Source organism: Dasypus novemcinctus, chromosome X (assembly GCF_030445035.2).
Source record: "Dasypus novemcinctus isolate mDasNov1 chromosome X, mDasNov1.1.hap2, whole genome shotgun sequence".
NCBI classification, from domain to species: Eukaryota; Metazoa; Chordata; class Mammalia; order Cingulata; family Dasypodidae; genus Dasypus; species Dasypus novemcinctus.
Window position 1 is genome coordinate 78,077,867 of NC_080704.1, and position 13,577 is coordinate 78,091,443.

The window sequence follows — 13,577 nt, forward strand, 5'->3', positions numbered from 1 at the left end:
TTGCTGCGTCTTGTTTCTTGTTTCTTTGTCCGCTTCTGTTGTCGGCAGCGGCACGGGAAGTGTGGGCGGCGCCATTCCTGGGCAGGCTGCTCCCTCCTTCGCGCTGGGCGGCTCTCCTTATGGGTGCACTCCTTGCGCGTGGGGCTCCCCTACGCGGGGGACACCCTGCGTGGCGCGGCACTCCTTGCGCGCATCAGCACTGCGCATGCGCCAGCTCCACACGGGTCAAGGAGGCCCGGGGCTTGAACCGCGGGCCTCCCATGTGGTAGACGGACGCCCTAACCACTGGGCCAAAGTCCGTTTCCCCTCTGCTAGTTTCTAAGTACAATAAATTTAAGTATTGATTGTTTATGGCTCTATGGAGCTTATAAGCTTATAGGAAGAAAAAGATATGTGCATGCATGACCATAATACAAAACAGTCTAAGAATGTCATTAGAGATAGGGAGAGGCGGGGCAAGATAGATTCTGAGTGAGAGCACCTCACAGTCTCTCCTGCAAAGAAGGGGCCGAGTGGGGTTGGAGTATTGCTGGAGCAGGTTGTTTCAGGGGCTTGCAAGGCAGGAGGTGCATGGAGGTTGATTTGGAGAGACTGTGACAGAAGTAGTGCTTGCTATAGGTAGAATTGGGGGTTCCAAGCACAGAGGTTGGAAGTTCTGGGGAGGTGGGACCCTTCCCACTAGGGTTGGTGGCTGCAGTGTTCCCTGAGAACTGTCGGTTGTGCAGCGGCGTTCCCAAGTTCCATGTCCCCCAGATGCGTGGTCCCTAAGTCCGTGTCCCCTAAGCCCCTGTAGCCCACGTTCCACAGACCCACAGACCCTGAGTTCGCAATATCCTGGACTTCCCTTCCCTGAATCCAGCGCAGCCTGAGGTTCAAGATTACCCTAGCCCTCTAGTTTGGACTGACTCCGTGAGTGGGAGGGATTTGGTGGGAGGTGCAGAGGGGCCAAATGAGTGCAGGTTCAATTTTCTGGTCCACGCCCCCTTATTTTTTGAACTTGGAGGAGCATACCAGCTGGCTTGGGGAGAGTGTGGGAAGAAAGGAGAGGCGAATCTGCTGAGAAAGCCCAATTTACCTAAATGCCCTGGGATAGGAAACTTGGTCTGGGAAAAGGTGGAGTCAGAAAATCAACTAGCTCTCCTGTAGCACACATAAGGGAGAGGGACTGTAGAACGTGCTTTCCAAGCTTCCAATAACATATTTGGTGTTCCTGGTGAGGTGTGGGTGATCTTGCTCTGGAAATTAAGAGTCATTGTTTTCTGTGGTGAGCTGATTCACCAAGGACCCACTTGAATCTCTTACCAGACCCCTCACACAGCTTTCCTGCTGCCCTGGGAGAGAGAGAAGTGAGGAAGGGAGAAAGGAGGAATTTCAGACTCCTAAGTGTTTATTTAACTGCAAAGAGGATTCCTTGCTTGAAATTTTGTCTGGTCTTTTCTATTGGTTTGTTTTCTTGTTTTTCCTTCATCTTTATCCTCCCACGGCCCTTTTTTCTTTTCCCTTTTTCTTTTTCATGCTTGCTTCCCCCCTTTCTTCCCTTCCCCCCCCTTTCTTTCTCTTCTTTTTTACTTTTTTAATATTAGGTGCTGCAGGGAGTGCTTCACATTTGCTGTATTTTCTCATCCTCGATTTCCTCTTTTCTGTGTGTACTGATTTTGGCTACCAATGCTATCTCTTTTCCTCTACATCTTTCTATCTTCCATTGTTTATTGTTTCTCTTACATCCCACCTCTCTTTGTTTGGCCCCCAATTTTCTGACATTTTATTTCTAATACCTTTGTTCTGTTTTCTTTTATTCACTCTTTATACTACTGTCCTTTCTTTTCTCTCTCCCTCTCTCCTGACCACACTAGCCTTTTAATTCACACTATATTCCTCCCCATATTCAGTTTACTGTCTCAATATAGGTACCCCACTTTTCTTACTGTTATAACTCTACACAGCTTACATGAATCTAATATCCATTCTCCTAGATCTCACATGGTTCTTCTGTTAACATTTACTATCAATACTACTATTATACTTTTCCTTTTCTTACTCCTTTTGCTTTCTCTGGCCCTAATTTTTTCTATCAAGGGAACTTAGCCAACAACAAGGAAATAGAATAAGAAGAACAAAGTGACAAAGAGAAGACTTAACATGCATGCAAAAGCAACAACTAATTAAACCCCAAACTAGACAAAAAAGCTAAGCAACTGATTAAACCCATAAAGATAAAATGATGACTAGACAGCAACAAAAAACTACAAACCAAACCAATCATCAGGAAAACATGACCCAATCCAATAAACAAACTAAACACCAGGAAGAGGAACAAAACATCAAACAAGTAATTAAAGTTTTCAAAACATGTATTATGGACCAATTTGATGAAGTGAAGGAAGAGATTAAGAATATGAAGAAAACACTTGCAGAGAATACAGAAGAAATTGCAATCATATGCAAAAAGATAACGGATATGATGGTGATGAACAGCACAATTCAAGAAATCAAAAATACACTCACAGCAAGTAACAGGAGACTCGAAGAGGCAGAGGAAAGAATTAATGATGTGGAAGACAGTACATCTGAAATCAAACAGATAGTAGAACTGATTGATAAAAAGATAGAAAAAATCCAGCAGGGACCCAGAGACCTGAATGACAATGCAAAATGCACAAACATATGCATTATAGGCATCCCAGAAGGAGAAGAGAAGTGAAAGGGAACAGAAGGGATGTTGGAAGAAATAATGGTTGAAAACTTCCCAAACCTATTGAGGGAGATGGAGGTAGATGTCTAGGAAGCACAATGCACCCCTAACAGTATAAATTCCAAGAGGCCTACCCCAAGACGTATACTTGTCAAATTATCCAATGTGCAAGACAAAGAGAAAATACTGAAGGCAGCAAGAGAAAAGAGAACCATCACATACAAGGGAGGCTCCATAAGATTAAGTGCAGATTTCTCATCTGAAACCATGGAGGCAAGAAGGCAATGGTATGACATAGTCAAGGTACAAAAGAAAAAAGCTTCCAACCTAGAATACTCTATCCTGCTAAGCTAGCATCAAAAATGACAAAGATCGAAATATTCACAGATAAAAATAAACTAAGAGAGAATGCCAATAAGAAGCCTGCCCTTCAAGAAATGCTTAAGGGAGTTTTGCAGGAAGAAAGAAAGAAACCAGAAAGACAGAGTTGGAAGAGAGGGTAAGAGCAATTAAAAAGACAAAAAGAAAAAAAACTGAAACAAAATAAGACAAACACAAATCCAAAGAAAATATGAGGGAAGAGGACTGGACCCAGTGGTTAGGGAGTTCGTCTACCACATGGGTGATCTGCGGTTCAAACCCCGGATCTCCTTGACCCATGTGGAACTGGCCCACACGCAGTGCTGATGTGCACAAGGAGTGCTGTGCCATGCAGGGGTGTCCCTGCATAGGGGAGCCCCATGCACAAGGAGTGTGCCCCATAAGGAGAGCCACCCAGTGCCAAAAAGTTCAGCCTGCCCAGGAATGGTGCCACACACATGGAGAGCTGATGCAGCAAGATGACGCAACAAAAAGAAACACAGATTCCCATGCCACTGACACCAACAGAAGCGAATAAAGATGAACACACAGCAAATAGACACAGAGAACAGACAACTGGGGGGGGGGATAGAAATTAAAAAAAGAAAAAGAAAAAAAGAAAATATGGCTAATATAAGTAATTTCTTGAAAGTAATAACACTGAAGGTCAATGGATTAAACTCACCTGTCAAGACACTCAGACTGGAAGACTGCATAAGGAAATATGACCCATTTATATGCCGTCTACAAGAAACACATCTTAGACCCAGGGATTCAAGGAGGTTGAAACTGAATGGCTGGAAAACAATCTTACAAGCAAGCAATAACTAAAAAAGGGCAGGAGTAGCAATATTAATATCAAACAAAATAGACTTGAAATGCAAAACAATTGTGAGGAAAGATGGACACTACATATTAGTGAAAGGGATAGTCTTTCAAGAAGAAAGAACAATCATAAACATTTATGCTCCTAACAAGCATGCCTCCAAATACATGAGGTGAACAATGGAAAAATTAAATGAGGGAATAGATACCTCTAAAATTATACTGGGAGACTTTAATACACCACTGTCAACTTTGGACAGGACATCTCAAAAGCGAATCAGTAATGAAACAAAGGCTTTGAACAATATATTAGAGGAGCTGGACCTAACAGACATGTACAGAACATTACACCAAAATACAGCAGGATATACATTCTTCTCAAGCAAACATGGATCATTCTCCAAGATAGACCACATACTAGGCCACAGAGAAAGTCTCAATGAATTCAGAGAGATCGAAATCATAAAAAATAATTTCTCTGACCACAGTGGAATGAAGCTGGAAATCTGCAAGGGCCAGAGACCCAGATTTGGCAAAAAGAAATGGAAGTTCAACAACACACTCTTCCTGGCAATATATTGGGCTTCACTTTTCAAGATCACAGATAGGTTTAACAATGGAAGAGGAGGAATACTGGTGTGGGATGTTATTGACAGGGGACACATGGTTGGCAGGGAGTTCTACAGGGCATATATCCAGGGTACATAAAAATGTTTGGATATTTTCATAGTGGATACAATTAAAAACAACAACTGAGGGAGGGCTGAGTTCCTAGCCAGGGGAGCTCTATCACAGTCCCTAAAGGAACAGCAACAACCCCCCAAGTGCAACAGTAAAGACCAAAAAAGAAGGACGTTCCAACAATGAGCCCTTGATACTAAAGACTATGCTTGTGAGCCTGTGCACCTGAAATAAGAACATGGCCTAGAGCTGCAGAGTGCCTAAGAGTTACCTCCTGAGAGCCTCTGTGTTGCTCAAATGTGGCCAGTCTCGAAGCCAGACTCAGTATGTAAGTGTGTTGCCTTCCCCCTAGCATGGGACATGACTCCTGGGGATGAGCCTCCCTGGTGCCGAGGGATTACTACCAAGTACCAGCTGATGATGTAACTAGAAAATGACCTTAAATAAAAGGGTCACCTCGGACCAGAGGAATATCTCAATCTACATATAATACCAGGAGTTAAAAATGCTTTTTGACCTGAACCAAAGGGGGAAATGGAAAGGACAAATGAGTTTATATGGCTATGAGTCTCCAGAAGGAGCCGGGAGGTTATCAGAGGGGTCGCCCTTATGCACACCTCAGCAGAGTACCAGAGACAGATAAAGTAGATACAACCCTGGGTATTGGTTCTTCTGAGGGCTACAGAGACCCACAGGTTCTATGGTCATGGCAGATGGAGTACAGTGCCATGTCAGTTGGCCCTACTTTGGAGTTTGTGTTTCTGTGTGATGGAGCTGGACTCAGATGTGATCTTTGTTCACAAGCCTCTCCTGTTACTTTTACCGGAACTGTAGTTGTTGCTGGGGATTAATGTATACCCAGGGGACCTGAATCTCTTGACTGACCATGTGATAGCAAGGCCCTGAGCCTCAACAGACTTCAACTACTACACTCTGGTTTAATGGACTTATCTCACTCAGATAACATGGAGTTGAGGAAGGTCAACCACCACACCAGGGAGCCAAGAGTGCCTACAGCAGCTGAAAGCAGGAGGATTGCATCCAGCATCCATGTGGATGATATAGATGTGGAGTGGACACAACTATTCCAAGGTCCACAGGATGGAGGAATAGAGTATGGATTAGAGTGGACTTACTGATACTCTATTCATGATCTATTGTGATTAGTAATTGAAGAAAATGTTGCATTGGTGTGGAGAAAGTGGCCATGGTGGCTACTAGGGGTAGGGAATGGGAGGAAGAGATGGGATGTGGGGGCGTTTTCAGGACTTGGAATTGTCCTGGGTGGTGCTGCAGGGACAGTTACCAGGCATTGTATCCTCCCATGGCCCACTGGGTGGAATGTGGGAGAGTGTGGACTATGATGTGGACCATTGACCATAAGGTGCAGCGGTGCTCAGAGATGTATTCACCAAATGCAATGAATGTCTCATGATGATGGAGGAGATTGTTGTTATGGGGGGAGGAGTGGGATAAGGGGTGTGGGGTGTATATGAGGACCTCATATTTTTTGAATGTAATATTAAAAAATAAAGAAAGACAAAATGAAAAAACACACTCTTAGAAAAACAGTGGGTCAGGGAGGAAATCTCAAAAGAAATCAATTACCACCTTGAAACTAATGAAAACGATAACACAACATATCCAACCTTATGGGATGCAGCAAAAGCAGTACTGAGAGGGAAATTTATAGCCATAAATTCATATATCAAAAAAGAAGAAAGAACTAAAATTGAAGAACTGCACACTAGGAGGAATTAGTAAAAAAACAAAAAAACCCCACAAAAACCAACAACCTAAACCCAAAGGAAGAAGAAAGAAATAACAAAAATTAGAGCAGGACTAAATGAAATAGAAAATAAGAAAGCAGTTGAAAAGATAAGCAAAACCAAGAGCTGGTTCTTTGAGAAGATCAATAAAATTGACAAACTCTTAGCCAAACTATCAGAAAAACAGAGAAAAGATGCAAATACACAAAATAAGAAATGAGAAAGGGAATCTCACCGCTGACCCCACAGAAATAAACAGTAACAAAACAGGACACTTTGAAAAACTATATTCCAACAAAAAGGACAATTCAGAGGAAATGGACAAATTCCTAGAAACACATATGCAGCCTACATTGATGAAAGAAGAAATTGATGATCTAAACAAACCAATCATAAGTAAAGAGATAGAATCAGTCATTAAAAACTTTCCAAATAAGAAGAGCCCTGACCCAGATGATTTCACAGGTGAATTCTACCAAACATTCTGGAAAGAACTAACACAAATCTTGCTGAAATTCTTCCAAAAAATAGAAATGGAAGGAAAATTGCCTAACTCATTCTGTGATGCCAACATTACCCTAATACCGAAGCCAAACAAAGACACCACAAGAAAGGAAAATTATAGACCAATCTCTCTAATGAACCTAGACGTGAAAATCCTCAACAAAATACTTGCTAATCATATTCAACAACACATTAAATGAATTATACACCATGACCTTCTTGGTATGCAAGGATGGTTCAACATAAGAAAATCAATTAATGTAATAAGCCATATTAACAGATTGAAGGGAAAAAATCACCTGATCATATCTATAGATGCAGAAAAAGCATTTGACAAAATATGGCACACTTTCTTGATGAAAACACTCCAAAAGATCAGAATAGAATGAAACTTTCTCAACATGATAAAGGGTATATATGAAAAATCCACAGCTAACATCATTTACAATGGTGAAATCCTAAAATCTTTCCCTCTAAGATCAGGAACAAGACAAGGATGCTCACTGTCAACCCTTCTATTTGACATTGTGTTAGAAATTCTTGCTCGAGCACTGAGGCAAGAACCAGACATAAAAGGCATCCAAATTGGAAAGGAAGAAGTCAAAATTTCACTGTTTGCAGATGACAGGATCCTATACATAGAAAACCCTGAGAAGTCTACAAGAAAGCTTCTAGAACATACAAATGAGATCAGTAAAGTTGCAGGTTATAAAATCAATGCACAAAAATCAGTAGCATTTCTGTACACCAAGAATGAGAAATCTCAGGAGGAAATCAAGAAACAAATACCATTTACAATAGTAAATGAAATAATCAAATACCTAGGAATAAATTTAATTAAAGATGCAAAAAACTTATACACAGAAAACTAACCAACATTGTTCAAGACATCAAAGAAGACCTAAATCAACGGAAGAATATTCCATGTTCAAGGATAGACTAAATATTATTAAATATTATATTATTAAATATAATTAAAATGTCTAAATATTATTATAAATATTATTAAAATTATTATTAAATATTATTAAAATGTCTATCCTACAAAAACTGATCTATAGATTCAATGAAATCCCAATAAAAATCAACACAGCATATTTTAATGAACTAGAAAAACTATGTATGAAGTTTATTTGGAACGGAAAGATGTCCTGAATAGTCAAAAACATATTGAAAAAGAAAAATGAAATTGGAGGAATCACACTGCCTGACTTCAAATCATACTACAAAGCTAACTAAGGGAAAACAGCATGGTGTTGGCACAAGGATAGACACACTGACCAATGGAACCGAACTGAGAGTTCTGATATAGATCCTCACATATAGAGTCATATGATATTTGACAAGGCCACCAAACCCACTCAACTGGGAGAGAATGGCTTCTTCAAAAAATGGTGCTTGGAGAACTGGATACCCATATGTAAAAGAATGAAAGAGGATTACCAACTCACACCTTATACAAAAATCAACTCGAGATGGATAAAAGACCTAAATATAAGAGCCAAGACCATAAAGACCTTGGAAAGCAATGTAGGGAACCATCTACAGGACCTTGTAATTGGAAATAGCTTCATGAACTTCACATCAAAAACACAAGCAGCAAAAGAACAAATAGATAAATGGGACTTCCAGAAAATTAAAGCCTTTCGCACCTCAAAGTAGTTTGTCAAGAAAGTGAAAAGACAACCTACCCAATGGGAGAAAATATTTGGTAACCCAATCTCTCATAGGAGACTAATATCCTGTATATATAAAGAACTCCTATATCTCAAAAATAAAAAGACAAACTACCCATTTAAAAAATGGGCAAGAGATTTAAACAGACACTTCTTTAAAGAAGAAATATAAATGGTTAAAAAGCACATGAAAAAATGCTCAAAATCACTAGCTGTTAGGGAAATGCAAATCAAAACTACAATGAGATACTATCTTACTCCCATGAGACTGGCAGCTATCAAAAAACCGAAGACTAAAAGTGCTGGAGAGGATGTGGAGGAATGGGAACACTTATCCACTGCTGGTGGGAATGCAGAAGGATCCAGCCATTCTGGAGGACGGTTTGTTGGTTTCTCAAAAAACTAGCTATAGATTTGCCATATGACTCAGTAATTCCACTGCTGAATATATACCCAGTAGAACTGAAAACAAGGACATAAACCGATGTATGCACACCAATGTTCATAGCAGCACTATTCACTATTGCCAAAAGTTGGAATCAACCCAAATGCCCATCAACAGGTGAATGGACAAATAAAATGTGGTATATACATACAGTGGAATACTACTCGGCTATAAGAGTAATACAGTACAAGCACACGTGATATCATGGATGAATCTTGAGAACCTTATGTTGAGTGAAGCAAGCCAGGCATTGAAGGACAAATACTACATGACCTCACTGATACTGAATAAGTAAACCAAGCTGTCTCAGAGAGCTAGTGATTGGACGATAGGCCTAAAGGAAGTTGGGGGGAGATGAAGGTTGTGAGCTGACAGCTACATGGGTGAAATCTATGATAAGCTGGCGTTAAGTATTTGTACAGGGAAGGGACAAAATGGGGGTATAGGGATACCTTTGGGTGGGGCTTTGTGGGCTTGAGGGCAGCTAGGCATGGGAGGATGGGTCAGATTGCCCAAGAAATTGGGGGGAGGGTGGGGGGAATATTTGAACATAGGGGATTGTTAGGTATGTGGTAGAAACTATAATGTAGAAAAAACTCTTTAGAAAATATAATAAGGAAGGTTACTTGTTTAAGATGCTTCAGGGGGGGCATCTGATACAGGGCAAGCTTCTAGGGAGTGTGTGAGTGCTCCTTTTGTCAGAGGGGGTTATATCATTGAGTGGAGACCCATACAATGAGTGTGAAGGTATACCCACATCCTAGGGAGTACTGATATTCTCAAACAGAGGGAATTGTGTCTGTTGAGCAAACTGGTGGCTCCAAATGAGTTAGGGTAGTTGAGTATGTCAAGCCCTCAACATTGGTGCAAGTATCTGTGAATATGGTTCTTCAAGTAATGAAGATTGATTGTCACTGTGGGCCCTGAGGGAAGGCAGAGAGCGGTATTGAGTAGATGGAATCCTTGTAAATGTGGGGCAATGGAAGTGTTCCACAAGATCATGCAATGATGGATATAGGACATGTTAAATTACACCAAAAATGTATAAAAGTCTATAGGCTAAAATGTAAACCATAAGAAATTTAGAAGATTGTATAGTCTAAAATATAAACCATAGTGTAAACCAAAATGGAGCCATGTTTGAAAGCTATGTTTCAGGGAAGCAGACTTGGTCCAGTGGTGAGGGTATCCGTCTACCACATGGAAGGCCCACGGTTCAAACCCCGGGCCTCCTTGACCCATGTGGAGCTGGTCCACACAACAGTGCTGATGCGCACAAGGAGTGCCGTGCCACACAGGGGTGTCCCCGTGTAGGGGAGCCCCTTGCACAAGAAGCATGCCCTGTAAGGAGAGCCGCCCAGCGCGAAAGCAAGTTCAGTCTGCTCAGGAATGTTGCCGCACACATGGAGAGCTGACACAACAAGATGAAGAAAGAAAAAGAAGCACAGATTCCCATACCACTGAAAACAACAGAAGTGGACAAAGAAGAACATGCAACAAATAGACACAGAGAACAGACAACTGGGGGGGGGGGGGTTGGGAAGGGGAGAGAAATAAAAAAAAAAGTCTTTAAAAAAAAAGAAAGCTATTTTTCAATATCTGTACATCAGCTGCAGCAAATATACTATGAACATGTAAAAAGATCATTGCTGGGGAAGGGACAAAGTGATTGATGTTGGATATGCGGGAGTACCCTATATTGTATGTATGAATTATTGTGATCTAAAACTTTTGTGAAGACAAACTTAATAATTAGAAAAAAACAAAAAGAAAGGATGTAGATACTGAGGAAGAAATGAAAGAAATTGCCTTGCCACTATACATACAATACCTATTACAGTGATGAAAGGCAAAATGTCAAAAACAAAGATTTTTCATTTTTTGATATCCCAATTTATTTTTACTTTAATTTTTCTAAATTAGTATGAATTCTATTTCTAACCTTGAAATCCATCACTATATTCCATTTTACTATTAATGGAACTTCGCAATATATTAGGCTTCATTTTTTAAGAGGTTTTGGATCACAGAGAGGTTCAACTATGGCAGGGGAGGAAAAATGGTGTGGGGTGTTATTGACGGGGGGCACATGGTTGGGAGGGAGTTCTCCAGGGCATGTATACAGGGTGCATAAAAATGTTTGGATATTTTCATACTGGTTTCAGTTAAAAACGACAACTGAGGGAGTGCTGAGTTCCTAGCCAGGGGAGCACATTCCCCAGTGGAACAGCAACAATCCCTCAAGTGCAATGGCAAAGACCAATAAAGACAGATGGTCCAACAATGAGCACTTGATACTGATGACTATGCTTGTGAGCCTGTGTGCCTGAAATATGACCTAGGCCTAGAGCTGCAGGGTGCCTAAGAGTTACTTCCTGAGAGCCTCCATGTTGCTCAAATGTGGCCAGTCTCGAAGCCAAACTCAGCATGTAAATGCATTACCTTTCCCCCCAGCATGGGACATGACTCCCGGGGATGAGCCTCCTGGCACTGAGGGATTAGTATCAAGTACCAGCTGATGATGTAACTAGAAAAAGACCTTGAATAAAAGGGGAAAATGGAAAGGACAAATTAGTTTATATGGCTATGAGTCTCCAAAAAAGATTTGGGAGGTCATCAGAGGTGTCATGTGTATGCATACTTCAGCAGGGTCCTAGAGACAGCCAAAGTATTTACATCCCCAGGTACTGGTTCTCCTGAGGGCTACAGAGACCCACAAGATCTATGGTCATGGCAGATTACTCTCAAGTTCAGTGCCATGTCAGTGGGCCCTACTTTGGAGTTTGTGTTCCTGAGTGTGATGCAGTTGGACTTGTCTTGACCTTTCTACATATGCCTCTTTTGTCACTTTTACTGAACCTGTGGTTGGCACTAGGATTGGTGTATACTCAGGAGATCTGAATCTCTGGACTGTCCATGTGACAGCCAGGCCCTGAGCCTCAGCAGACTTGCAACTCCTACCCTCTGGTTTATTGGACTTACCCCAGCCAGGTAACAGGGAGGTAAAGATGGTCAATCACCACACGAGGGAGCCTAGAGTGAGAACAACTGCAAGCAGGAGAATTGCATCCATCATCCATGTGGAATCTAAGCCCCCTCTCGATATAGAGGTGGAGTGGACATAACCATCCTAGGGTCCATAGGATGGAGGAATAGAGTATGGATTAGAGTGGAATTACTGATATTCTACAATGGAACTATTGTGATTAGTAATGGGACAAATTGTAGCATTGATGTGGAGAAAGTAGTCATGGTAGGTGCTGAAGGTAGAGAGAGGAAAGAAGAGATATGATGTGGGGGCATTTTCAGGACTTGGAGTTGTCCTGGGTGGTACTGCAGGGACAGATGCTGGACATTGCATGTCCTGCCATGACCCACTGGGTGGACTGGGGGAGAGTGTAAACTACAATGTAAACCATTATCCATGTGCTCCAAAATACAATGAATGTGCCACGATGATGGAAGAGGTTGTTGATCTGGGAGGAGTGGGCTGATGGGGTGGGGAGTATATAGGGACCTCTTATATTTTTCGATTGTAACATTAAAAAAAATTAGAGAATGGGAAGTGGACTTGGCCCAATGGATAGGGCGTCTGTCTACCACATGGAAGGTCCACAGTTCAAACCCCGGTCCTCCTTGATCTGTGTGGAGCTGGCCCACGTGCAGTACTGATGTTGCACAAGGAGTGCCTTGCCACGCAGGTGTGCCCCCCGCATAGGGGAGCCCCACACGCAAGGAGTGCACCCAGTAAAGAGAGCCATTCAGTGCAAAAGAAAGTGCAGCCTGCCCAGGAATGGCACCGCACACACGGAGAGCTGACACAGCAAGATGATGTAACAAAAAGAAACAGATTCCTGGTGCCACTGACAAGGATAGAAGCAGTCACAGAAGAACACATAGTGAAGGGATACAGAGAGCAGACAATGGGGGGGGGGGGAAGGGGAGGGAAATAAATAAAAAATAAATCTTAAAAAAATAGAGGAAAAAAAAAAAAACCCAGGAAGGTCTTCTGTAATATATCATCATCATCAATGGTCAAACAATTGTGATAAGAATGAGGTGAAATTTAGCAACAACATAGTACAAAACCAAACCAAATCAAACTCTTGAAGCCTATTACTTGCTAGATTAAAGGAATTAATTATTGTACTACATTTTGACTGTAGCAATATAAATTGGCAATAAATATAAGATTTCAAACAAAAAAGAATGTCATTAGATAGGGAGAAACAAAGTGCTCTGAGGGTGCAGAGGAGTGTAAGATTGGAAGTAAGAATAGTAAAGAGAAGAACCAAGTAGAAGTATTTTAGAAAATCATAATATAGTTCTTACATGCAATTATTTCAAATGTTTTACTTTCTAAATGAGGCCGTTCCCACACTGAATCCAGGAAGCTGTTCAGTGATGGATCATTCATTTTGGCTTTAACTTCAAACTCATACAGCAGAAGCAGTGTCTCACATGGATCATTTGAGAAGTCCCCTAAGAAAGAGGCAAAAACGCAACATGCTCTGTGATTACATTTCATTATTCTCTTTTCTACTAATCCCTCTACTGGGGAGGTTTATTTGTTGAGGAAAATAAATCTTAATTACAAATAGATAGTTGGCCTCTGTGACAGATGT

At 41.3% G+C, this 13,577-nt stretch overlaps 1 protein-coding gene across 1 annotated transcript in view; it reads right to left on the reverse strand.

The window, feature by feature from the left end:
- Positions 1-13,577, reverse strand: part of TEX11 (testis expressed 11) — a 546,877-nt gene that overhangs the window by 71,731 nt on the left and 461,569 nt on the right. Inside the window, exon 26 of the mRNA XM_058291673.2 lies at positions 13,285-13,434. Within this exon, the coding sequence (XP_058147656.1) occupies positions 13,285-13,434 (150 nt within the window). The remainder of the gene's footprint in view (positions 1-13,284; positions 13,435-13,577) is intronic.